Raw genomic sequence first — 27,741 nt, 5'->3', positions numbered from 1 at the left:
ATCCTCGTTTTTTCACCTTTTTTGATTTTATTCTTCATTTTGTTATTTTCTTTCCTCTCTTAGTTTCATTTGATTTCTAGGGAGTCAAGAGGGTCCCAGCTCCTTTCCCATGGAATGGCGTACTTGATTTACTTGAGTTTTGTCTATACAATCAATCAAAATAGGGCTATTTGGAAAGCAATTATGCATTTTAGGACTTTTTATGCCTTCTCTATCGCTTGATACCACTTTACTTATCACTCTGAGCTCTTACTTAGCAGAAAACATCGCTCAAATTGAGAAAAGCAAAAGCTAATAAGAAAATAATTGTGGCTACTAGCTGGACCGCCAAAAGGCGGGATTTCAAATTTCTTTTTAAATCCTGCACCTATTACATTTTCTCCTTTTCTCAGTAATACCAGTGCGAAAGAATATGTAGGTCCTAGCAGGGACTTTAGGCACTGAAAACAAAGAACTTGCAAGCAACAATCTCCTGAATCTATATGCAATAAACATTTTGGTTTGTTTAATGTAGCGTGATTCCTTGCCCTGTTGCTGCTAGCCCATTGAGTAGTTGTTAGTCAAGTGGTCATCGTCAAATTACTTCTACAAATTCTTATTTAATTTGTAGGCCATTGTTTAATGTAGCGTAATTCCTTGCCCTGTTGCTGCTAGCCCATTGAGTAGTTGTTAGTCGAGAGGTCATCGTCAAGTTACTTCTACAAATTCTAATCAGATATCCTTGGTTTGGTAGAAGAGAGGCAAATTAGGCGGAACAGCTAACACAGCCGAGACAAACTGGTTGCGTAAGATTATGTAAGATCCATGGGTCTCAAAAGTTTTAAGTAAATATCATACACTTCAGAATAAAGATCTTAGGACAATTTAAAATTGATTTTATAGAAATCTGAACTTCTACTACGACGAAAAAAAAAAGACACTGATTGTCTTGACTTGTCAGAGACATGAAAAAAGTTAGACTAAGCTAGCATCAGTAATTTCGTCAAAGGGGGGATGCAATGCGAAGATGAACTGAAATAAATAGTTTAGTCAGGTCTAATAATTTAAATTGTGGATTTGTATTACTTCTTTATTAAGTCATTTTTCTTTCAGATTCTTCAAATTCTTGTATTAGCAGATTTATTTTTTTACTTTACCTGTAATTTCCATTTTATTTTATTTAAAATAAGAAACATATGATTTTCTTTAAGCTAAATTGGTCGGCTTGTTTTCTTATTTCTTGTTTCTTCTTTGCTTTCCGTTGTGTGTGGTATGCAGTGTATAACACAATGTTTTCCAAACATAATGTCTAAAAATTGTTGTAACTCACCTTATGAAAAAAACAACCAACTTTGTTTACTTATTTCATTCACAAAAATCCCTATATAATTATATAAGAAAATGAAAGTATTTATGACGTAACAGTTTTTCATTTGAAATTTTAGTAAATGAGTAAACTTCATCATTTTTTTCTTTGTTTTTCTGCCAGTGAATTATAATGAAGAAATAAATATAGATGGCATTTGGCAATGGACATAGATCTCGGAAAGTATTTGAGCTGGAATGGAAAGTACTCCAGGGAAATCCCATCGCCATGCAACATTAGCAGCATGTCATCCTGGTGGGGGTGATAAAGCTGTACGAATGAATATATATAGGAAATATGTAAAATATATGTTTAAAAATCTGTTTGTGTATTTATTTAAACGAAATATAAGAAATTTGTTATTTATTTATATCTGCCACGGAAAGATTGCGTAATACAAAATGACGAAAGTTAATACTATGGTACGAAAAGCAGGGGTACATGTAGGATTCTGTTTTGGAGGTTCCCAACTTGTCTTGGGGGGTTGGATAGGCTATTTCTAATGTATCCCATAATTTAAGAGTTTGCTATAGCAAAATTAGTGGAAACTAAACTAAAAAGAAACCTCCGCTTTTATGTATTTTGCTCAACTTTGTTGAAAATGAGTTATGCCTTGAAAATAAATGTCTCAGTTGTCATCAGCCTGGTTTCGACTCAAGCATTGACCAGAACATTTTCTTCTAGAGGAAGTTCATTAAAAGAAACATTTTTCCAGTGTTTAGATGAGCGTATTGGAATATTAGAATAATACTTTATTTTGACAGGTGACCAAAAAAGACAATAGAAATTAATGAGTGCTAGTAGGAAATGACGAAGTATGGCTGCTATCACTTCGATTCGTACTGTAATATCTTAAATAAAATAAAAATGTCTTAGTTTTATATAGATCTTAGGATAAGGGGAGGGCACACTGCGAACTGGGTCCCAAAGTAATGTTTTCTATTTTCTTCTTTTTTCCCAGAGGAGAGGGAAGGAGTTGCATGTTGGGCCCCTACCGGCGTCCTTAACATTTGCGAATCCCTCTGTTCTCGCTCATGTGTTCCTCAACCAAATTTAATTATGATTCCTGTAGCCTGTAAACGCGGGAAAGCAAAGCAGAATCTAAAGCAACTTTGCTCTTGTACTTCGTCTCGTATCTCACACCTGATAGAATCTGAAGTAATGCCTAAAATATTTTCTCCCAGACTTCATGAATTGTCTTGCGACGTCTTTCTATAGAAACACTTATGAATAAATTCCCAATTAACGCCATGAATTACCCGTGACGCTGTGGTATTAATTAAGGAGTGACATGTTGTACAAAGAAGGACAAATTAGTGACTCCAAAAAAGCTGCGCAGTCTGACTATTACAAAATTTGCAAAGCCCGGGAAAATGAGGGGCACAATGTCACCGGTAATTTCCATAACATAGAGTCTAAGAACTTGCACAATACAGCTAAAAAATTATTGCAAATGGTCAAGGTATTCCCGCTGGACAGCATTCGAATAATCCAAAATGACCCATTTCAAAAGAGACCTGACAATGTTGACCCCTGGAAGTCTTGCTACTCTCTATAGATCCCAGTTAAATTGATCAAAGATTGCTTCGACTTCAAAAGCTGCCCACAAACTGACATTTTAACCAGTGTTTTGCTGATGATATCTTTTAGTTATTCTTAAATATGCTTTTCTATCTCAGACTCCTAAAATAAATGTTTCTACAGATCCGAGTGACATTAGGAAGCATTTCTAAAACACCAGCTGTTTCCAAGGGTTCGAAATTGTTTTTTTTTTTTTTTTTTTTTTGAAGATACTTCCTGAAGACACTGACATACGGCTTTGATAAAGCGATTACACCTCATTTGATCAGATCTTGGTTTGCATCCATTCCTTATCAAAGATCAGAATTCTAAAATTGATAACATTCAAAAAAGGGTTCTAAAATTATTTTTGGTTGTTTATTTACTGATTGCGTAGATGCTCTAAATCAGCTTCTGCTGGCTTCCTGGAAAATTTGGGATATAAACTTTCCATGGAGTACTGACTGAAATACGCACTGTTCGATTCTCGCCCTCGCATTCGTTCTCCCTTCCAAGACAATTTGGAAACTAACTAAAAAGGATACTGGTAGACTTTTACTTCAAGAGGATCTCACTTCGCCAGCAGAAAGATATAGTCATTTCTTTCTGTAGTATCTTATTCGTCATTATGAATAACCGTTTAATCTATTGCTTGACATTTCCCTGTGTCTTATCGTACTGATCATAAAATATTACTTGCTACTTTGGATTTTTATTGTTGCTTTTTGTAGCTCCTTGCATTCTTTATTCCATTTTAAACATTTACATGCTCACCATTGTCAGTATTGTAGTAAATAAATACATATATCCCTTTGTATATCAACATCCAGTGTATCTCAGGAATTTATTTGGGGAGAGGGGGTTGTTAATTCCTTAGAATAGTAAGGATACTATAAATAAATGGAAATTCCTTCTCCGTCTGTGTCAAATTATTGTGAAAATCTTTGCTCCATATATGATATAAAGATTTTAAACTGTTAAGGTGATAGCAGATCAAAATCTAGTTTGTAAATTGAATTTTTGCTGAGTCATTAATTGTTCTAAATTCTACTTGATCGCATACCTTTTTATTCTTTTTCAGCTTCGTGCCATTGGGGGAGTTCCTCCTCTTCTCGTGGCTTCTGATGTGATCCAGACCTTGCCTGAGAAGTCTGTAATTGCTGCTTTCATTGGTTTCCTCTGTGTACGACTAACAAATCTTTCTGAAGAAATGCAAGCTGCCCGAAAAATTTAGCTCTGGTGGCGCCAAAAAATGGCTAAAAAACGCGAAAAAGAACTGGCGGTAATCGAAAGATTTTAGATTTTTATTTGGTTTTGGATTTTAGCTTTAATGTTCTAAATAGCAAATTTTAATGTTGATTACTAACTCTTATAAGATAGATGTTTTCGAACAGTTGTAGAAGTTATGCTCTGAATATAAAAAGTCTTCAGCTTGGTATAGCTAGATACCCCAATGGATGCAGCCGAACTTCTTTTTTTGTAAGCTCTGTCTCTGTTTCCTAGTGGTGAGTTTATCTGTTCTAGGAAAAAAAAAAAAAATTCGCCCCGTAGGCAAAATAATGTGCTTTGAGTAATAAAATATAATTTTTCAAAGATAAGTATTTTGGAGATCCCAAAAGGGGTTGCAACTTTCCAAGAACTATCCCTCCGAAGGCAAGATTGGTAGAAACCTTGCCTCGTCAGCGTTTTAGTAGAAAGATAGGTATGTTGTAATTTATTTGAAACGGAAGTATATTAGAGAGATAAAGAAATAATCAGACAAATGAAACAGATTTTTAGTCTTATTATTAAAGGCATAAAAAGGACCTTCGGGCCTTCCAACACCCCCCACTGACGTTTCGGTACAACCGACTTTTTAGTGTTTTGCCCTTTGTTTGACCCAGAATCACGCAGGCTTTTAAATGTAATTAAATTTAAAAAAAAAACTAATTTTTTCAACTGAAAGTAAGGAGCAACATTAAAACTTAAAACAAACAGAAATCATTACGTATATGAGGGGGTTCACCTCGTCATCAATACCTCGCTCTTTACGCTAAAGTTCGAATTTTGTTCCAATTCTTTGAGAATGACCCTAAATCACAAAGGCTTTTTAATTAGAATAAATAGCTCTTTTGAAAGTACTAAAATAACTTTAGCGCAAAGAGCGAGGTACTGACGAGGGTTTAACCCCCTCATGTACGTAATGATTTCTGTTTGTTTTAAGTTTTAATGTTGTTCCTTACTTTCAGCTGAAAAAAACTTGTTTCTTTTTATTTAATTTCTGATTGTGTTTTAAATAATGCTAGAAAATTTAGCGCGACCTTCAGGGAAAATTCTCTTCCCCTATGAAAATTGCTCCATGGAAAGATACTCCCACGTAACCCCCAACCCCCTCCCACCAGAAAATTCCCCCATGAAAACGTCTGTATACTTCACAATAACCAATACTATATGTAAACTATGGGCAAAGTTCATAACTTGCAGCCCTTCTTCCGGGGACTGTGGCGGAGTAAATCATCCTCAAAGCCATAGTTATTAGATTTTTCGACTATGCTGAACAAAATTGCTATCTCAAAATTTTTATCGGGTGACTTTCGGAAAAAAATGAGCGGGAGGGGGGGGGCCTAGTTGCCCTCCAATTTTTGGTCATTTCAAAAGGGCACTAGAACTTTTAATTTCCGTTCAAATGAGCCCTCTTGCGATATTCTAGGACCACTGGGTTGATACTAGACCCCGGCGCCGCGCTGGCGGATCGACCGAACGCCGCCGACGAGAGACCCGGTCGAACGCCACCGGCGCGACGCAGGCGTGCCACCGCCGGCAGAGATGGCGGCGTTTGGTCGACTTCAAATTAATTTTGTGGCAATTCTTTGTTGCGTCAACCGCAAAGTCGTAGCTTTTCCTTCTCGTGTGGTTTAGTATTTCGATTTTCCTGATTAGAAATCAAGCAGGGCTTGCACTATCCCCGAATTTTCGAGTATTTCCCCAAAAATCTATGCATCACCCTGAAAAAAAAAATTGGTTCCCCGAAAATCACGCAATCATGGTGCCACACCTAGCGATTTATCACCAGTGACTTTCCCTGCCAAATATTACTTTGCACGCCATAATTCCTCACTACTCTCTTGTTCATTAATTTTCGTCTCTTTTGTTACTTTGCATAGAAACCAAACAGATGTAATGTGCAATTGCAAATATTGTAATATACACAGTTCTTCATATTTTGCAGATTTTTTTTTTTTTGCTGTTTTTAGATAAGATTTTCTTAATTTTTAATACTCAATTGTTGAACGCCGGACAGAAAATACAATCTTCTTTCTGAAACATTTTTACCCCCCCCCCCAAAAAAAAAAAACAAAAAACCTTCTATTGAGAAAAAATTTAACTAAAGACTAAGCTATGTACAAGGATGGGGAACTAAAGATTGAAACGGACGTTACCACAAAAATATGATTCATAAAAAAAATGTAAATTACTGCCTATAGGGGGCTATCCTTTTTAAATGATAACACATCTTTTTTTTTATTGAAAGCAGGGATGCCAAAAAGATAATTATTTTTTTCATTTAAAGTGGAGACAGAAGAAAATGATATCAAATTCCCTGGGAAACCATTGAAATATTTTGATAGACCCAGGTCCCCCCATTAGGACTTGTTCATTGTCTTGGGTATATTGTGATTTCTCACAGGCTACCGGCCTAATTTGGCTTTTGTGTGTGCTCCCTTTTAATAAGATTCTTTGGATCTTATTGAATTCCACGGCGAATCTAAACTCAGTTTTCCAATAGTTTGAGGTATATCTGAAATTTCGACATTTTTGTTGTTGTCTTTGTACCCCTTTACTCATGCCCTCAGTTTTTTTTCAAGGAACACTAAGCTGTTCAACGTTATTTTGCTTGTTTGTTTGAACCATAGAATGACCAAGTTATTTATTAAGTAAATTATTTTTCTAATGAAAGCTGAGACGGTATCCTATGAAGGTGGTATCCAGAGGGTTGGGGGGTAGAGAGGTATTAAATTTGAATGATAATGTCTCGAAATATTTTATTGAAAGCAGGGATCCCAAAAAGTTAATTTTTTTTCATTTACAGCAGAGACGACATCCTATCAAGGTGGTATCCAGAGGGGGGGGGGGTAGTGAGCTATCATATTTAAATGATAATACCTCGATTTTTTTTTTAAACAGGGGTGCCAATAAGTTAATTATTTTTTTATTTAAAGCAGAGACGTTTTCCTATCAAGATGGTATCCAGAGGGGGGAGGGAACATAGCGAGTTATTATATTTAAGTGATAGTACCTTGTTTTTTTTTTATTGAAAGCAAGGATGCCAAAAAGTTGAAAAGTTGACAAAAATTAGCAAGATTTTCGTGAGTTATGCTTGATACAGCACTCGCATGGTTTTGTCGTCCAAAGGAAAAGGGACACATGCGTCCAACTCGTTTTTTTTTTCTTATTGATGAAACGGGTTTACTTTGAAAATATTCATTCATAAGTACCAGGCAGATTCACACTAAAACGAATTGGTGTGACAAAAGCGACATTAAAATCCCCACCTAAGTTTGCACTTGAGTAGCAATGGCGACCTTGGTACAATGCTCAATTTGCATTCAAAGCTCAGATCATAATAACAGCTTTAAATTTGGGAGGTTCAAGGAAGAGACTTTGACAGTCTTATGACCTCAGGGTACTAGATGTTGCAACGTTCTTACGTATCTACAGTGGTTTAAAAAATTCGATCACCACACAAATGATTACCAAAAATATGCACAAATATAACAGTTGGAATATTGTAACACTTTTTTCAAAGCTTTGAAGAAAAGAAAAGCGAAAAAGGCTAAATACCCCTAACTACGCTTGAAAGCTATTTTAAAAAGAAACTCTGGAAATTTCCATGGAAATGACCATAGCAGAAGCTTTGAGCCTGGGTGGGGATCAAAGAGGAGTCTTTGAGTATTTAGACCACAGGTGACTTATTGTTGCGACTTTCTTAAATTTGGTAATTTTTGTGACCATTCGGAAATCAAAGCTTAAACTCAATAAGTGATACTATGTGTCCTAACATTTTGCTTGGATTAAAACTGACGAACTAGGAAGAAAATCTCAACATCTTCCTGGAGCTACTTCAGTCTGCATATTATTTCATTTAATTACATTTAAAACGGATGAGCTTTTCATTTTTTACCTAAGAAAATAGCTGGCACTTCATTTTTCTTCATACCGAATAAACCATTAACTGTTTTTTGTTTCATTGTAGTTGAAGTGTTCTCATGTGAAGTGTTCATCATGTATTTTTCAATTTGATAAATTTACTCATTTTAGATGCAGTTTGTAATTTGACTGATATTAGATATTTATCAGTTTATAATTTGGAATGAATTCCCAAAAGAAAAAATGGATAATATCTAAAAGAGCAGTCAATACCAATAAGACAGCAACAGTTCAGGCTTAGCCTATATAACATATTCCATGAGGAAGCAAAAAAAAAACTTTAAAATACATTTTTTTTTAAATTGTTATTAAAAACCAGTTTTTAATACAAGAAGGCTTTTTAGGAGTCCAAAAGAGCAAAAAAAAAACATTCAATATCAAAGTCAGTCATTTCACTGTTTTAAAGGTGACAAAACATATATAGGCAAAGGGCATTATGAAAAAATTAAGCTTCTAAGTTCAAAGTTATATTCAAAGTTTTTACCCATATAACTGACGAATTTTGTGATACCGTATTTACAGTTTTGTATACAGTATTGCTCGATGAAAAAAGCTACTAATTTTGATAATTATTTATGTTAAGAATACATAGCTAATAGATACTTCAACTACTCGTATTATGCAAGGGTTCTGGAACGCCACAGCCATTTCGTTTCTACCAGATTTCTACTTCTCTTGATGAACAACGAAGAAGACCAGTTTCCAGCCAGCGACTTGTGAGTTCTTGAACTCATGAATAGGCTCGAATCTGTTGTAAATTTAAGCTGTGATTTGAGAAAGACTGATGAAAACATTAATGTTTGCGGTCAACATTGATCGCGCAGGCGGCGCGCTGTTTTTGGCTCCGCCGCCGCCGGTCTTCCCTCATCGGCGTGGCAATGGGGTCTAGTTGATACGATCATCCCTGAAAAAAAAAAAAAAAATAAACACTCATCCGTGATCTTTCTTCTGGCAAAAAATACAAAAATCCACATTTTCGTAGATAGGAGCTTGAAACCTCTACAGCAGGGTTCTCTGATATGCTGAATCCGATGGTATGATTTTTATTAATACTCTATGACGTTTAGGGGGTGTTTCTTCCTTTTTTCGAAAATAAGGCAAATTTACTCAGGCTCTTAACTTTTGATGGGTAATACTGAACTTGATGAAACTTATATATTTGAAATCAGCATAAAAAATTCGATTCTTTTGATGTATCTGTATGCATCAAAATTCCGTTTTTTTAGAGTTTCGGCTACTATTGAGCCGGGTAGGTCGATAGTGGGTATGTTATTCCTAAAACAACCACATTCTTCACTTCCACTGCTGAATGTAAAGATCTTGATATCAATGACTCAAGGGATATACTAGACCAGTGCTGAATACCCCCATCTCTCACACCGCCAACAGTTTCAAAGGAAGGTTGGCACGGGGTATCTTCTTTGAAACAGGATTATACACTTACAATCTAAACCATTAGAGGGCCACAGTAAATCCATTTTAAAACGCAACCTTTTGCATTGTTGGGGCTAGAGGGATTCACACTTATAAAAGTCAGGGATTCCCCCAACTTTGAAACTTTAAAATTGGTTTGCACATGGACCGTAAAGTTCAGTGATTAGAATTTTCTAGAATCCAGTCTACCTTTCTACCGAATTTAATGTGAATTGGGGTTCTTCTGTTTTTGGTTGTTTCTGCAGCAAGCTTTCACACAATGAACCGATATTCTGTGATCACTCCCTGTAGAATCAATTATAATTTTTTAAAGTCCCAACCTGTGCCATGGAAACTACAGTTCACCAGCCTTAGCCTCAACAGCTTTGCTGCGATGTACCTCGACCAATTTGCTCCGTATTGAGTATGTGTAACACAAATCCTATGGCTCTGCATGGAGGAAGGCAATGAAAGGATAAACTCCACCGAAATCATCAACAGAAATGGTGAAGCAGTAGTATTAGTACCGGTTGATGGCAGTATTTTCGGAACCTTAGGGGAAGGCTCAATCTTTGTGTATCTATTTTTTTTTTTATTATTATTATTTTAACAAAAAAAAAATCTGGCTATACGACCAACTGAACCTGCTCTTTCTTTTATTATCCATCTTTTATTGTATGTCTGCTTTATTGTTTGGCTAAAAATAGTAAGCGACTTTGCGAGATCTCAATTACTCTTAACTTCAGTTTAAAACTGATGCAACCGTGCTTACCTGCTAAAAAGGAGCTTTCCATTTGACATTAGATAGGAAAAGCTCGGTGGAACAATTTTCGACAGCTCTCTCTGCACAGACTATAAAATTGGTTCTAGAACATGTTCTAGGCTCTAGCTCAACGACCAGCGAAAACAATCCTGTTGGGGATATTGAAAAATTCTACCTAGCTCTTTAAAATGTTGTGTTGTATTCATCAATCCAGTTTGAGATCAAGTTTGACCTTCTGAGAAATTTTTAATTTGACCCTAACTTATATATCCCGATGAACTGAAATTGATGACATAAAAAAGATAAAAAAATAAAATAAAAACAGGATAAAACCAAAATGTTGTTACCGCAACACAATAAAGGTGTATGAACAAGTCGAAAGTATCTCTGGTACAAATGTAATATTATTAAAGAACTGCAATACACAGGCTGGTACAACTAGGGATATATGGTATCCTAATTTGAGCTGATTTGGCGTAATTGAGAGAACGAGCAATAGCCATGGACTGCTGCAATTTTTCATTGCAATACCTTAGCTGTAATCAATTCGGTATTTCGTCATAGCCCTTATGTTAGCAGGATACCCGCATTAGGGCAAGGCGGTCAATCTCAATGTAATTTGCCACCAAATACGATATTAAGGATGTTTGAGCTGGCTCATTACAGATCTGAGGCTAAAATTCAAAAACATAAACCGTAAATGTAAACAAGCGCGTATTCACATAAAATTGTCATTAATAGTCAACCTTATTTCTAATCAGGGCTATGAAAGTAATATCAACATATGACTAGATGGTCCAAAGTGGAAACTTCGTGCCTTTGCCCCTCGAACACCGTTAAGGCCATACCCAGAGGGGGGCTGGGGGGTTTGAACCCCCTCCCCCCAAAATGTTTGTCTGACTCGTAAAAACGTAACAAAAATAGATATAAACAAATTTTTTATACGTTTTTTGAGTTTTTTTTTGTATAAGAATATACAGATATACTAGAGAATATACTAGAATATATATTCGAATGAAATGTTCCAAATTTTTAGCATCTTCGAGCAAAAAGACTTGTTTCCGGTCTGGTCTATGCATTCTTTGGCATCGTCCAGAATACCAAGGAGGACAGTATCATATCAGTTGATCTAACGATGCCTCCCCGGAAGGATCTAAGTTGTCATACTTAGCAAAATTCATTTACTTAATTGAAAAAAATTAAAGTATAAAAGAAATAACCAAGTTTGGAGAGGCTTATGAAAAGTAAGTAAATTAAAGTAAGTATGATGGCACTAGACCCTTAAGATCCAAACCGGCGGTGCTAATCTCCGTTTCGTGGCCCTTCAGCCAGGAAGTGCAATGGGGAGGGCAGCCATCCTTTGCTTTCGCACACCCTTCGTGCTTACCTTCCTCAGATTTCTCCCGGTGCTCATTTAGAGCTGGGTTGACTCTGGCTAAGCTTACAGAGTCGCACCACTGACCCGTGTCCCAAACCAAATAGCTGGTTACGCCAGGGATCGAACCCGTGCTTATGAAAAGGCTATAGTTGAATGCATACCTCGAAATGGATGAAACAACAAACCGTAACGCAATGTTTTGGGAATAGGGGAACAACTCTTGAAGGGTTTTAAGTTCTTATATGCATATTCTAGCAATCTTGTAAAGAATGACATGCAGGCACGTTTATTAAGTATTACCTTTTATACACTTATCTTTTTTTTCTGTTCCTGAATTACTCTTGTTTTGCTCCTGGAAGATAGGTACAATTTTGATCAAATTCGTTTTATTCATAAGCACCGCCATTGGAGCTTATTGGTTCAACCTGCCTTATAAGGAAAAGCTGAGAACTGCGAAAAATTATTTAGGTCTCTTTAACATTCCGTAATTGGCAGGTTTCAAAAATTAGCTTATGTAAGATGTCAAACTTAAAACGGAAAAAAGAACTATGAATGAAAAAATGAAACTGGAAACGTATACAAGCTACCAATGCATCAACCCTTAACACACTCACGCACACAAAACATCAAAGAAACGCGCATCCGTGATCTGTTTTTTGGCAAAAGATGCAAAATTCCACATTTTTGAATATGGGAGCTTGAAACTTTACAGTAAAGTTCTCTGATAGCTTTAATCTGATGGTGCGATTTTCATTAAGATTATATTGACTATTAGGGGATGTTTCCCGCTTTTTTCGAAAATCAGGCAAATTTTCTCAGGCTCGTAGCCTCTTATGGATAACACTGAGATTGATGAATCTTATATATTTGAAATCAGCGTAATAAGCCGACTCTGCTGATATATCTACTGATATCAAAATTCTGTTTTTTAAGAGTTTTGTGGTTACTATTGAACTGCGTCGCTCCTTACAGTCTCTTACCATGAAATGTTTGATAATCAAAGATAGGTTACGATTGTTAATTAGTTCACGTGTTTGAAGGATAAAATTGTATGCTTTGACAATTAAGGTAGGAAAAAAGGAGTAAATACTGCTCGAGAGGGGGAGCGGGGAGCGGGTCAAAACAAGAGATTGAAAGAAAAGTAGGAACCCATTCGGTTCAATTGCTTGTAATTGTATCTTAGGAAATGTAGAAATCAGGTGGAATATAGTTTAGAAATTGTGTGAAATGTTAATTCTAAAGGTTGCTCCTGACTGTAAGCATGCGTGTAAATTAATATTAAAATTATGTTTAGTGTGTGCTTTCCGCGTAACACTTTTATGCTGCCATACAAATCAATTCTATTTAGTCTCCCTTTTTATTACCATTCATACTTTTTGTATAACATTCATTATTTATTTACATCAACAGGGGTAAGCCTTATGGATGGAACTTGTCAAGAAGCGGCATTTCTTTAACAAAAATTAAGCTTCTAGTCGGTATTTGTCATAAAGTATAATACAAATTGTTTGAAAATTTTGCTGTTTATCATGGTGTTAATATGGAGGGAGAACTCATTTCACATGGTAATTTTGTGAGTAGTGGCCGTCTCTACTAAGATCAACTATAATTAAGCGTTAGATGCGGGACCGTTGCTGAAAAATAATTGGTGTTAGATGTGTTACTGAGACAATAACTTATATTAAATGAAAAAAAATCAAACCTTTTTAATTGTACATTGCAAAAAAGAAAAAGATGAAAATGCCATTTTCAGAATGTAAAGAAAAGCTGATTTTCCATTGCACAGGCTTTTTATTGCAAAACTTCACTTTTTTCTTTCTTTTTAAAGCACGGAACCTTTATTAATTAATAATATTTATTGTAACTTACTTACTCGACAAAATAATTAACTTGAGTAAGTTTTAAATAAAAATAAAATTCAAGAGGTTAGCCTATGGAGTGCTAGGCAGGGGCGTTCCGAGCCTCATTTTATTGGGGGGGGGGCGATCTTTGTAATTTTCGCAATTTGCCCAAAACAATATTTTTTTTTATATTTGTGAACTATCAGATTGGATAGCGCATTCTTCATACAAAGCCTGCTTCCACCGTCCTAACCGCTGTTAATAATTTTTTGTTACCATAAGGAAACTTGATTATGGCTAAGGAACAAAAGTTATTGTTACAAATAGTGGGCCACTCAAATATTGACACTGCTCTGAAAAAACTTTTTAAATTTCAAAATGTGTTAAAAGTTTGAAACAAAACTGTAAGTACATAAGTTGTCCACAGTTATTCTGAAGAAAAAAAACTGAAGAAAAAAGCAAATTCGATTTCAATTTTTTACTTTAGGTTTTTGTTTTTTTAGGACCGGTTTTTTTTTTTTTTTTTTTTTTTTTTTTTAAGGACTGTGGAATCATGTGGACTTCATTAAGGATCATTAGGACTCATTAAGGGAATCATTAAGGACTGAGGAACTTGACAATGTTCTTTATTTTAGATATTACTTGGTTTCCCTTGGTTCTTACTTCCCTTAAGTTCTTACTTGGTTTCCCAAGCTGATTTAGCAATACTGAATTGGTCTCCAGATTTAAAGCTATCGACCCATGAGAAATATCTAAGATTATTTTAAGAATTAATTTAATTGTGAATCTTATTGTATTCTCTCTATTTCCTAAACTTTTTTCTTCTTTTGATAATTCAACAAACGCTTGAGATTTTTCGTTATTTTGTTTGATGTCTTCTTTCTTCTTTTTTCTTTTCCGTAAATCGTTGCTTTCTTGATTTGTTTAGGTTACTTTTGCAACTTCTTTTACTTGTTTTTGATACTGTTGGATTTTTAGAAAAATAAATAAATAAGAAACAACCAAGTCATCAACCCTGGTAATAGTTGTGCTGTCTTTTTTATGATATCTATGTAATAGCTTTAGATTTGGAAATTATTTTCATAATTTACATTTTTAGCAATGTTGGTTTCTAAAAGAAAACAATTAGTTTTCTTCTGAATAACCACATGAATGTTTACCGGTTAAATTCGACCGATCCTAACTGACTTAATAGGCTTAAGTATCCTAAAAATAAAAACTGTTTGTAGTTCAAAGCGTAATTATTAATAAAATAAAAAATGAGAAAACTGTGCTTCAAATTATTTAAATTTGATATTTTCTAGAGACAATTTTCTGCTGCTGCTAAAATTCAGCGATGGTACCGTATCCACCTAGAAAAGGCTCGACAAAAAAGAAGACTGGAATTGGAAAGAGCTAAGGAAGCAGCTGCTATTGTAGTTCAAAAATATGCAAGACGTTTCTTAGCCAAAAAGAAATTAGATATTTTGAAGAAAGACAAGATTAAAAAGGAAAACGAGGTGATTTTGAACAAATGTGCTACTAAAATACAATGTTATTGGCGTAGGTATTCTGCCAAGAAAGTGCTGCTAAGGGTAAAAACTGAACGTGCCGCCAAAAGGAATGCTTCGGCTATACAAATTCAGTCTGCTTGGAGAGGTTATCAAGCCAAGAAGAGGCTAGCTGTGCTTAAGCAATCTCGAGCAAAAGAAAATGCAGCTGCAGTTTCCATACAGTCCAGATGGAGACGTTTTGCAGCCAGAAAAAGGCTAAAGGAGCTGAAATCCCAGAGGGCTAATGAAGTTGCAGCTGCAACTAAGATTCAGTCAGTATGGAGATCTTACAAAGCTAGACAGAGAGTGACTATGCTTAGAAAAACGCGAGCTCATGAAAATTTAGCTGCAGTAACCATTCAGCGTGCTTTCAGAAGTTTTGTAGCCAGAATAAAGCTGTCCAAACTAAAATCCCTGCGCGCCAATGAAGTTGTAGCAGCAACTAAGATACAGTCTGTATGGAGATCTTACAAAGTTAGACAAAGAGTGGCTATGCTTAGAGAAACGCGAGCTCATGAAAATTTAGCTGCAGTAACCATTCAGTGTGCTTTCAGAAGTTTTGTAGCCAGAATAAAGCTATCCAAACTAAAAGTCCAGCGGGCCAATGAAGTTGTAGCTGCAACTAAGATACAGTCTGTATGGAGATCTTACAAAGCTAGAAAGAGAGTAACTATGCTTAGAGAAACGCGAGATCGTGAAAATTTAGCTGCAGTAACCATTCAGCGTGCTTTCAGAAGTTTTGTTGCCAGAATAAAGCTATCCAAACTAAAATCCCAGCGGGCCAATGAAGTTGTAGCTGCAACCAAGATACAGTCTTTATGGAGATCTTACAAAGCTAGACAGAGAGTAATTATGCTTAGAGAAACGCGAGATCGTGAAAATTTAGCTGCAGTAACCATTCAGCGTGCTTTCAGAAGTTTTGTTGCCAGAATAAAGCTATCCAAACTAAAATCCCAGCGGGCCAATGAAGTTGTAGCTGCAACCAAGATACAGTCTGTATGGAGATCTTACAAAGCTAGACAGAGAGTAGCTATGCTTAGAGAAACGCGAGCTCATGAAAATTCAGCTGCAGTAACCATTCAGTGTGCTTTCAGAAGTTTTGTAGCCAGAATAAAACTATCCAAACTAAAAGTCCAGCGGGCCAATGAAGTTGTAGCTGCAACTAAGATACAGTCTGTATGGAGATCTTACAAAGCTAGACAGAAAGTGACTATGCTTAGAGAAACGCGAGATTGTGAAAATTTAGCTGCAGTAACCATTCAGCGTGCTTTCAAAAGTTTTGTAGCCAGAATAAAGCTATCCAAACTAAAATCCCAGCGGACCAATGAAGTTGTAGCTGCAACCAAGATACAGTCTGTATGGAGGTCTTACAAAGCTAGACAGAGAGTGAATATGCTTAGAGAAACGCAAGATCGTGAAAATTTAGCTGCAGTAACCATTCAGCGTGCTTTCAGAAGTTTGGTAGCCAGAACAAAGCTATCCAAACTAAAATTCCAGCGGGCCAATGAAGTTGCAGCTGCAACTAAGTTACAGTCTGTATGGAGATCTTACAAAGCTAGACAGAGAGTAGCTATGCTTAGAAAAGCTCAAATTCATGAATATTCAGCTGCAGTAACCATTCAGTGTGCTTGGAGACGTTTTATAGCTAGAAGAAAGCTAATAGAACTAAAATCTCAGCGAGACCATGAAGTTGTAGCTGCAATTAAGATTCAGTCCGTATGGAGATCTTTTAAAGCAAGACGGAGAGTGGCTGATCTTAGAAAAATTCGAATTCGAGAACGCTCAGCGGCTCTAACCATACAATCTGCTTGGAGACGTTTTGCTGCAAAGAGAAAGATGTTGGAGTTTAAAGAATCAAAAATAAAAGAACTACATGCCAGAGGTTAGAGCTTTGTTTCCTGATAAAAAAAAGTTGCTAAACTTATATTCTAAAAAGTATGGGGGGAGGCTATCGCCAAGATTCTGTGTTGGGATGGTACCTGCTCACTTCGGAATGGGGGTTAGGGGAATTAATTACTGTGTAGGTTTTTTCTTGGCAAATCTGCGATAAATTATCCAATGTTTTTTTTCCAGGCCACTTTGTATGGAAGAAGTTGTCGTAGAAATTTTGCAGGGGAAGGGGAAACTGAAAGTTCTAGTGCTCATTCGAAACTGAAAGTTCTAGTGCTCTTTTTAGGGTAAAAGTGATAGGAAGTTAACTAGCCCTCCTCCAGCACCCTTTATACCTGTCCTCTCCCCAAAGACATCCGATCAAACTTTTGAGATAGTCATTTTGTTCAAAATAGTTGGAAGATCTAATAACTATGCCTCCGGGAATGATATGACCTCCACAGTCCTTGAGGCAAGGGCTCTAAATTGTGAAAGTTGCACATTCTCTACATATAAGTTTTTTTATTGGAAAGTGGGTCACGTTTGATCGGGGATCTCCAAAAAGTCTATGGGTTTCAAGGTAAAGCTATCAGGATATCTTGAAGGAAATGAGGAATCATAGGCAGCGCAATCGCGGTGCCTAAGTAAAGAATGATATTGGTACAATGTAATATTGATTTTTTTTTTTTTTTTTTCATACCAGGGCACTTCGTATCGAAGGAGTTGTCGTTGGAACTTCGAAAAAGGCTCATTTGATTGGAAATTGGGGTGGTTTGTGACCTTTTTAATAGTCGAAAGTGATTGTAGGGCAACTAACCCCCCTCCCACGCCCACCATTTCCCCAAACACATCCAATCAAAATTTTGAGATAGCCATTTTGTTCCACGTAGTTGATTTCTAGATAGAAATTATGTTTTTGATGAGGACACTCCCTCACAACCCCCAGGGAAGGGTTTTAAGTTATGCCCTGGGGGCATATAAGAACGATGTTGGTACAATGTATTGTTTATTATTTTTTTTCCTTTAGACCAGGGCACTTCGTGTAGAAGAACTTGTCGTAGGAACTTCGAAAAGGGCTCATTCAATTGGAAATCGGAGTGGCCCTTTCCGATAGTCGAAAGCGATTGGAAGTCAACTAACACCCCTTCCACGCCCACCATTTCCCGAAATACATCCAATCAAAATTTTGAGATAGCCATTTTCTTCAGTGTAGTTGATTTCCATAGAAATTATTTTTTGAGGAGGATACTACCCCACAGCCCTCAGGGCAAGGGTTGTAAGTTATGCCCGTGGGGGTATACAAGGTTTTTGTAGAAATCGTTGTCGTAGAAACTTCAAAAAAGGATCATTCGATTGGAAATTCAAAGGGCTAGTGCCCTTTTTTAATAGTCAAAAGTGATTGGAGGGCAACTAGCCCCCCCCCCCCCTCCCCCACGCCCATCATTCCCCAAACACATCCATTCAACATTTTGAGATAGTCATTTGGTTCAGCGTAGCTGATTTCCAGATAGAAAATATGTTTTTGAGGAGGACACTTCCTTACAACCCTCAGGGCAAGGGTTTTAAGTTATGCCGTGGGGGCATATAAGAACGATGTTGCCACAATGTTTTTTTGTTTTTTTTTTTTTTTTTTTGTTCAGCAGGGCACTTCGTATCGAAGAAGTTGTCGTAGAAACTCGAAAAGGGCTCATTCAATTGGAAATTGGAGTGGCTTGTGCCTCTTTTAATAGTCGGAAGTGATTGGAAGGCAACTAACATCCCATCCCCTCCCACTATTTCCCAAAACACATCCAATCAAAATTTTGAGATAGCCATTTTGTTCAGCGTAGTTGATTTTCAGATAGAAATTATGTTTTTTAGGAGGACACTCCCCCACAGCCTTCAGGGCAAGGGTTGTAAGTTATGCCTTGGGGGCCTATAAGGTTTTTTATAGAAGGCGTTATAGTAGAAACTTCAAAAAAGGCTCATTTGATTGGAAATGCAAAGGGCTAGTGCCCTTTTTAATAGTCGAAAGTGATTGGCGGGTAAGTAACCCCCCTCTCACGCCCACCTTTTCCCCAAACATATTCAATCAAAATTTGAAGATACCCATTTTGTTCAACGTAGTTGAAAGTTCTGGGAATCTGGTCTTTAAGGATGACACGGCCCCCCCACAGCCTTCAGAGCAGGGGTTGTAAGCCATGCCCTGGGAGTATATAAGGTTTTTATAGAACGCATCGTCGTGGAAACTTCAAAAACGGCTCATTAGATTGGAAAGCGAAATGGCTAGTGCCCTTTTTAATAGTCAAAAGTGATTGGAAGGCTACTAACAACCCCTTGCAGGGCCATCATTTCCCAAAACACATCTAATCAAAATTTTGAGATTGCTATATTATTTCACGCAGTTCAAAGTTCAGGAAATTATACCTTTGAGCAGGACACTCCCTCCACAGTCTTCAGGGCAAGGGTTATAAGTTATGCCCTGGGGCCATATAAGTTTTATTGAAATTTTTGTCGTAGAAACTTGAAAAAGGGCTCATTCGATTGGAAATTCAAAGGGCTAGTGCCCTTTTTAATAGTCGAAAGTGGACACTCCCCCACAGCCTTCAGGGCAAGGGTTGTAAGTTATGCCTTGGGGGCCTATAAGGTTTTTTATAGAAGGCGTTATAGTAGAAACTTCAAAAAAGGCTCATTTGATTGGAAATGCAAAGGGCTAGTGCCCTTTTTAAGAGTCGAAAGTGATTGGCGGGTAACTAACCCCACTCTCACGCCCACCTTTTCCCCAAACACATCCAATCAAAATTTTAAGATAGCCATTTAGATAGTTGAAATTTTTGGAAATTAGGTCTTTAAGGATGAGATCCCCTCCTCCCACAGGACTCAGGGCAAGGGTTGTAAGTTATGCCCTGGGGGCATATAAGGTTTTATACTCAAAACGAGCAGAAATTAACATAAGTTGGGCTCAAAACCCCTATGCCTTCCCAAGGCCAGAACATAATTTGCACTTCACTGAAAAAATATAAATGAATGTGCATTGTCAGTTCAATATACATATAACGATATTTAGTAATAAAAATGTCAGTATTATTTGATTTATTAAAGTTGTAAAAGTAGAAACATTTGTTTTTTTCAGTAAAGTGCAAATTATGCTCTGGCCTTGGGAAGGTATAGGGGTTTGTAGCACAAATTATGTTAACTTCTGCTCGTTTTGGGTTTCATTTATTTATCGATGCTGATTTGTATGGAGTTCTTTACTTTTCTTTGAAAAACTTATTTTGTGGAAAAAGTTGTTTTAATTAATTAACCAAAAAACACCATGTGCATACTACTATTACTACCCTGACTATTTCTACAAATGCCTCTACTAAGACTTTTACGACTACTGCTGTTATGACAACTGCTACTATGACTACCACTACTACTATTTTTACTACAATTACTGCGACTATTAAGACTAGTAATGCTATGATTACTACTTATACAAATAGCACTACTACGATTGCTACAACTATTGCTATTACGACTACTACTGCCAAGAATACTAGTACGACTACTACTTCTATGAAAACTACTACTGAGACTACTGCTACGACAACGACTACTATTACAACAACTGCGACTGCTTCTACTACGGCTACTACTTCTACGACTGCTACTACTGCCACTACTACTACTATAACTAATACGACCACTACTATGACTAGCACTGCTACAACTACTACAGCTACAACTACTCCGACTACTACTGCTAAGACTGCTACTACTGCTACGAATGCTACTAATATGACTAGTACTGTCATAACTTTGACTGCTACTACTGCTACTGCAAATGCTACTACAACGAATACTAATGCTACTACTTCTGCTATGACTACTGCTGCTACTATTACGACTACTACTACTATTACGACTACTACCACTACTACTGGTACTGCTACAACTACTACTATTACTACTGCGATTGCTACTATTATGAATACTGCGACTACGGATACTACGACTACTACTACAACTAATACGGCTACTACTACTTCTACTATCATGACTACTACGACTACCGCTACTACGGCTACTATTAGAACTGCAATTACGACCGTTACTAAAAATGACTACTAGGACTACTCGTACTATGAATACTGCTACTTCGACTACTACGACTAAGAATACAACGGCTAAGACTACTATAACTACCACTATTATAACTACGAATATTACTACTATGACTACAGCTACTGCTACGACTGCTACTGCTACTACTATTACTACTATGACTACCGCTGCTGTGACTACTACTGCGAATATAACTACTATTATTACAATGACTACTACTACGAATACTACTATTACGACTGGTACTACTACTATGGTTATTACTACTAAGGCTGCTACGACCAGTACTATCACAACTGGTAGTACGACTACTACTGCTACTACCAGTACTACTCTTACTGATACTGCTAAGACTATTGCTACGACTACTAGTACTGATAAAAAAAATTGCCGATTAAAAACAAACATAAATTAGTATAAAAAACTTTTTCCACAAAAAAAAAAAATTTAAGAGAAAAGTAAAGAGCTGAATTAAGCCAATGACCAGCAAAAATAAATTGAATTAGTAATTTAAGATTAAAACAAATATAAATCACAATCAGTAAATAAACGAAATCCAAATCAAACAGAAATTATAATAAATCAAGTTGCACTTAAAAAGAACGCAAACTACCGTCCTTATGCCTTCTAAGGGCCAGAGATTCATTTGCCCTTTACTGAAAACAAATTATATCTTAAACGTCTTTTATTTTATAACGTAGATAAATTGGAAATTGCTGAGATCTTCAGGAGTAAACATGAATATATATTAAAATATCAATCCACTTTTTCTTAGTTCTGTTCAGTAATTTTAATTTTTATGGTTGTTTTCTTTTTACTTTTGTTTCGTTGGTATTTGAAAAATAGAAACATTGCGCAAAATAAAGTTATTTTCAGTAAAGCGCAAATGAAGTTCAGGTCTTTAGAAGATATAGGGTTAGCTAGCACTACTCCTGTTTCTGACAGCTTCTGTTCGTTTTAAGTTTGACTTGATCATTTATTGTAATTTATGTTCGTTTTGGGTTTTGTTTATTTATAGATAGCTTATATCCGTTATACCATTGAATTACTATTGGACTTCATTTTAGCTCGTCTTAGGCTTAATGTAGCTCTTTACTTTTCTTTGGCGAATTTTTTTTAGGACATAGATTTTTTTAATTAATATCAAACCAAAAAGCTCATCTTTCAACAATTTTCATGTTTCAAGGAAGAAACAAATGAGAGGTCCAATAGGGATAGATCCTTTTATTAGACTGTGAAAAATAGATATAAAAGTTACTGGATATTTCGATCACATACATCAGTGATCATCATCAGTAGCGAATTTAAAGTATTACAATTAAAACAAACTATATTTATACAGAACAAAATAATTACTTTCGAGTCACAGATAGTTTCCAGTCTATTGGCTTAGAGGGTTCATTCAAAGTCTTGAGTTCTTTAATATTGCCTATCTGTTTTTCACTGTCTAATAAAAGGACCAAATCCTATTGGAACTTTCATTTGTTCCGTCATAGAAAGGCCGTGTGGTCTTGGAAAAAATACAGGTTTCAAGGAGGGGGTTGACATATAAGCCGCTAACCACATTGTTGAGAAGGAGCTCCTAAGTTCGCACAATAAATATGCATAACAGTCTAACAATTTTAAGGAACAGACTTTGGAATAGGACCCACACTGAGATATCTGCTTGGTTCATTCGTTACAGGGCAAAAAAGTGCAACATATGTCAGCTTAAGAATCAGTCACAAATAATTAGCTCTAAGAGTAAAAGAATCGGGGCTGTGATCCTAAAGTTAGAAGTCCTGAGTCCCAGGGGTTGGCCTTCAGACCTCTGAAACTACTTAGCCGTAATCCTATACTTGGTGACTCAGCATTAATATCTTTTCAAGTTCAAATTTCAGAAGTTCGCATTTTCTAGAAATTTAGTACTGTATAATGATGGTCAATAATTAAATAGTGAAATTTTATGTTTGAGATGTTTGAAAACAATTGTTTTGGATCATTCGTCTAATTAAAAAAAATATTAGCTCGAACTGTTCTGGAGATAGAGCAATTTAATAGAATGCAAAATAAAATCGAGCGTGGCAACTGACACCAGAGTATCCATTTTGGGAAGGTTATGTCTCACGCCAGGAAGGGTACTGTACAAAACTAGAAATAGAGAGTGCGTTCCAAAAGTCAATTGTCATCAAATATATAATTATAATTAATAAATATATAAATAATTATATATTGTCATGTGTGTTCCAAAACTGCAAATAATTAAACAATTTGGTGAATTTTTTGTTATTTAAGTACAGAAAAAACTAAAATGTCGACATCTCTTTTGTATTATAAACGTATAAATGGTTGAATTTGTAGTTTTGTGCCATTTTAAGATGAAGATTAACATGGTTAATATCGTTTATGATAATTTTCTTTTGACCGCACCCATAGATATCTATTTTCTGAGTTTCAGTGTACTACCGGTAGGTGACGAAAAATTTTTATCCGCATTTATATAGCCGACTTTAAGATACTATACTTGTCCAAACCTACTCTAATGGGCATCATATGTCCAGCTAATCTGTAAAAGCTTTCATGTCTGGAATCTTTACATTCGCGTAGAACTTTGAGATGTTGTTGCTTTCCTTAGTATTTTGAAAAATAATACAGGTTCAAGGTCTCCCTTGTTTGTTTTTTTTTTACCTCTAAGATTGAAGACAATTCACTTCATCTCAATTGTGCAAATTTTAATTTTGTTGGAGAAGTAGGGCTCGTCAAACTGGATTTGACTCACTTCCATTGTACCAAGAGTGAATAAATTTGTATGTTACGGAACACTTTCTAGTGTTTTGTCATGGGGCTCAGTCTTCAAAAGAGTGTTGGGATGGTTCGAGGCTCTTACCCCCCTCCCGCTTCCCCCTCCCCCCCCCCAAAAAAATGAAGATGTTTTCAGCTTTGCTACTTCCCATCCTGATCCACTGAGAATTGGGATTAAAGCTTTCGTGGTCATTGTTTGCTTCAATTCCAGAAACACGCTTTTTTATTTAGTCTTTGTATGCTGGTTTATCAGCAATACGAATCCTTGATGAATGTTTCATCATTCTTGTTTATTTTGACCTAGGGGCGGTGGGGGGGGGCTGGTAGGCAAGGAGATTTTAATCACCTAAGTTACTGTATATAATGTATCTCTGGGTTTTTTTCAGTCATTTATTAAAAAATGAAGGGAGAGTTGGGGCTTTCACTCTTCACCTCTCGCATAAACTCTACTTATGCGGATTATTTTTCCCTTTCTAAGAATTTTTAGAACGTAATAACTTAAGAAGATTTCTTTCTAGAAGAATCAAATGAAAGCTGGGGAGCCAGTTCGTCTATAAAGCGAGTTCAAATAGCTTTAGCCGCAATAAAGATTCAGGCAAGTATTTTTATTATTATTATTCTGTATAAGTTAAGTTTTTACACCTTAAAAATAAACGATGTTAGTGATCAGTATATTCAAAGCATGCAACGAATCAATAAAAATTAACTAATGCTGCAAATTTCTAAATTTTCCAAAAAAGCCCATGGTGTTAAAAATTGGGTAAGACAATTTAAAACGGATTAGAACCATTTCAAATGGAGTTAAACGCTAAAATTATTAAAAAAAAGTGACATAAAACTCCCTTTATACCTGTCTGTTTTGCAATGAACTGGAGTGATAATGGGGACGTCTCTTCCTTGGAAGATGGCTCCTGATTGGGATGTGAGGGCGAGCGAATATTCCTTGGATCTGGGAATTAATTAAAGACTTTCGGTTAAAATTTGTGCAGACGGCCTCACGTCTTTTGTATAGGATACATTTGTGTTTTTGAATGATCTTCAGACGTCTGTTCTGAATTATTAATTTTCCTTAGTTAGGCCGTAATGACAAATGGGACACATAAATTGCAATTTTGGTCCTAAGGAAGGTATGTAAATACGGAGAATATGATTTACTGTGTATCTATTTTTTGAAAGCAGTTTAAGTACAGTAAAGGATAAATTAGTCTATTTTTTATGTGGTTAACATGGATTTTGGAGTAAAGATTAAATGAAAGCTGATAAGGAGCTTAGAGTAGTAAGTTGAAGTTGGGGTATAAAAGCTAAGAAAGATTTGGATCTATTCAGTAAATTGAAAGTTAGAACTGATAATTTATCCTTATTAACTTTTATGCTGACTACGTATAAACGTGACTTAAAATATTATCATGAATATCAAACTCATATTTTTTAGATTCTCCTTGTAAATTTGTGGAGAAGATGAATGCACGTGTTTTCATTTATTGAGTCTTACCAATTAATCATAGCAAGGAACAGTCTGCTAATGTACAGCCATGAAAACTAATGGAAAGTTAGAATGACTATTCGACATTTAATATATTTGCAACAGTTGGGTAGAAAGGCTACAATAGTTGAGGCTTAAGTTACCTTAGAAGTTGACCAATAGCTATATTATGGTCAATTAGATCGAAATTTCTTTAAAAGTCAATTAGAATAAGGTTAAACTAGCTATTTAGTACTTTAGGACTTATGTATATGACTGTGTACTTGTAATTGAACCCTTAACTGGACCCCATGAAACTCAACCCCCAATTTGAATCAAGCTCTGTTTAAGTCAACTCAATCTAAGGCCTGCAAATAGGTTTGAACTAACACTGGTTAGAAGCTCAAAATTTGCTTCTCACTTCAGTCGCTGATTAAATATTATAATTAGCTTTTTTTTAATGTATGAATGAGAAGTGAGGAGGGTCGTTGAATTTGCGCCTTGGTTCCAAAATTAGAAACAGATTTTTCTCTGGTTGGGCTTAAATTTCAATAGGATGTAATCTATAGTCTAGGAATACACAATTTTAAGAAATAACTTCAATAAAAATTGAGTAGTATAGGGAAGAAACCAAAGTCTTACAGGCCTAAAAATTTCTGCTGCAAAAAAAAAAAAGAAAAAAGAAACTCTAAAAGGAGATTGCAACAGTAGCGACTATTATACTTTGAACAGCTTTGAATAGTTAATGAATCGTCTTTTTTATTTGGGACTTTCGGGTGAAGTATGCTATGTAACATCAAAACCAGTGACCAGTTAATGCACGACTTTGGGGTGGGAAAAAAACTCTATTTCTGAGAACCTTGGATGGCTACTCATTTCAACGCCCCTACGATTTTCAGTAACCCATTAGTGCTGGAGAAAAAAAAGAAAAAGAAGACACGTCCTGGTATCAAGCTCTTTTTTGAAATTCCCAATAATTAGTTTTCTAATTAATTTTAGTGATGAGATGAAAATGTATAGCAAATATCACTAACGAATCAGCTTTGTGCTTGAATGAATTTTTTTCACTTGGTAGTTTTTTCAAAACTCTTTTTTTTATACTTGCGAATGGGATCAAGCCTATTCAATCCGGAAACGACAGTAAAATCAAATATTGATGTCATAAGGCATTTTATTATGGTGATGGCCTGACGAGATCGTAAAAATCGCGTTAATACGAGTATTATCTTTTGTATGACCTTAAATATTTTTCTACGACGTTCTAGTGCCGTATTAGTACTTGGGGGAAAGAAGAAAAAAAAAGAGGTTTATCCACGTTTCCATCCCTTTTTAAAAGTTCCTATAAATTGTTTTCCGCAATTAACTTTTACTATTAAGATTAATCTAAATAATAGGAATGATTTCTGAATCAGTGGTAACGGAAAATTTTTCTTACGAGACATATTTTTTTGAAACATGTTTTTAAGCTTTTGGCAACTATGGGCCGTTATTTTTCTGTACTAGGTTGCAGCTATTGCTTTAACCGTGAGACTCAAGTATGTTCGGGCCCTGAGTATGAAAGGCTTTCTAATTTCAAATACATAAAACAGAAGAATGAATTGTTGTTTTTTTACGGGGGGTGGTGCAGAAATAGTTTTCTCATTCAAGCAGCATAAAAAAACACTTACATAAGAATTAACCAAACACTTACATAAGAATTAACCAAACACTTACATAAGAATTAACCAATGAGTAAAGACCATTTCATTCGAGCTAACTTACATAAGAATTAACCAATGAGTAAAGACCATTTCATTCGAGCTAACTTACATAAGAATTAACCAATGAGTAAAGACCATTTCATTCGAGCTAACTTACATAAGAATTAACCAATGAGTAAATACCATTTCATTCGAGCTGACTTTCATCACTCCTGAAAAAACGGACTGGATTACATTTTCTAGTTATGTTTTGTATTTGAAGAGAGTTGAGTTGAATGGGTTCTATTTGAATGTGAGTTGAGTGAAGCAGAGTTGGCTTAAACAGGGATGGAGTTGCACGAATATTGAATTAAATGACGGTGGAATTGCGCAGGGGTTGAGTTGAACGAGGGTTGTATTAAACAAGGGCTGAATTGCTCTAAAAAAACAGTTAAATGGGTTCAGTCCCACGGGATTCAGTTAAACGAGTTTCAGTTGCGCGGGGATTGAGTTGAAAGAGGGTTGAATTGTCCTTGCGTTAAGTTAAACGGGAATTCAGTTGCATGATGGTTCGGTTAAATGGGCTCAGTTACACCGGGTTCAGATGCACGGGAACATCAAGGAGCCTTACCAAGTAATGATAGGCAGAGCCGGCTTTAGTATTTATAAACTATTCATCGTCTATAAAGGGCATAACTTGTGCTTTTAGCCAATCTTTAGCCTTATATTTACAACTGAAAACTTTTATTCATTTGTTACTCTTCAATAGCTTATTTTTTTGTAATCGTATTCTTCCCTCTCTCTCTCTCTTTCTTTCTTCTTTTTTTTTTCTCTCTCTCTCT

General features: G+C 35.9%; 1 protein-coding gene across 1 annotated transcript in view; it reads left to right on the top strand.

Annotated features, from left to right (window-relative positions):
• Positions 1 to 14,925, top strand: part of LOC148955407 (uncharacterized) — a 192,736-nt gene extending 177,811 nt beyond the window's left edge. Inside the window, exons 14-15 of the mRNA XM_089107293.1 lie at positions 3,987 to 4,187; positions 14,792 to 14,925. Coding sequence (XP_088963419.1) covers positions 3,987 to 4,139 — 153 coding nt within the window. The 3' untranslated portion in view covers positions 4,140 to 4,187; positions 14,792 to 14,925. The remainder of the gene's footprint in view (positions 1 to 3,986; positions 4,188 to 14,791) is intronic.
• The last annotated feature ends 12,816 nt before the right edge of the window (positions 14,926 to 27,741 follow it).

Source organism: Artemia sp. Qi Xiang Cuo, chromosome 2, assembly GCF_049724085.1.
Source record: "Artemia sp. Qi Xiang Cuo chromosome 2, ASM4972408v1, whole genome shotgun sequence".
NCBI classification, from domain to species: domain Eukaryota; kingdom Metazoa; phylum Arthropoda; class Branchiopoda; order Anostraca; family Artemiidae; genus Artemia; species Artemia sp. Qi Xiang Cuo.
Note: the sequence above shows the minus strand (reverse complement) of the source record. Positions and strands in the feature narration are given on the sequence as shown.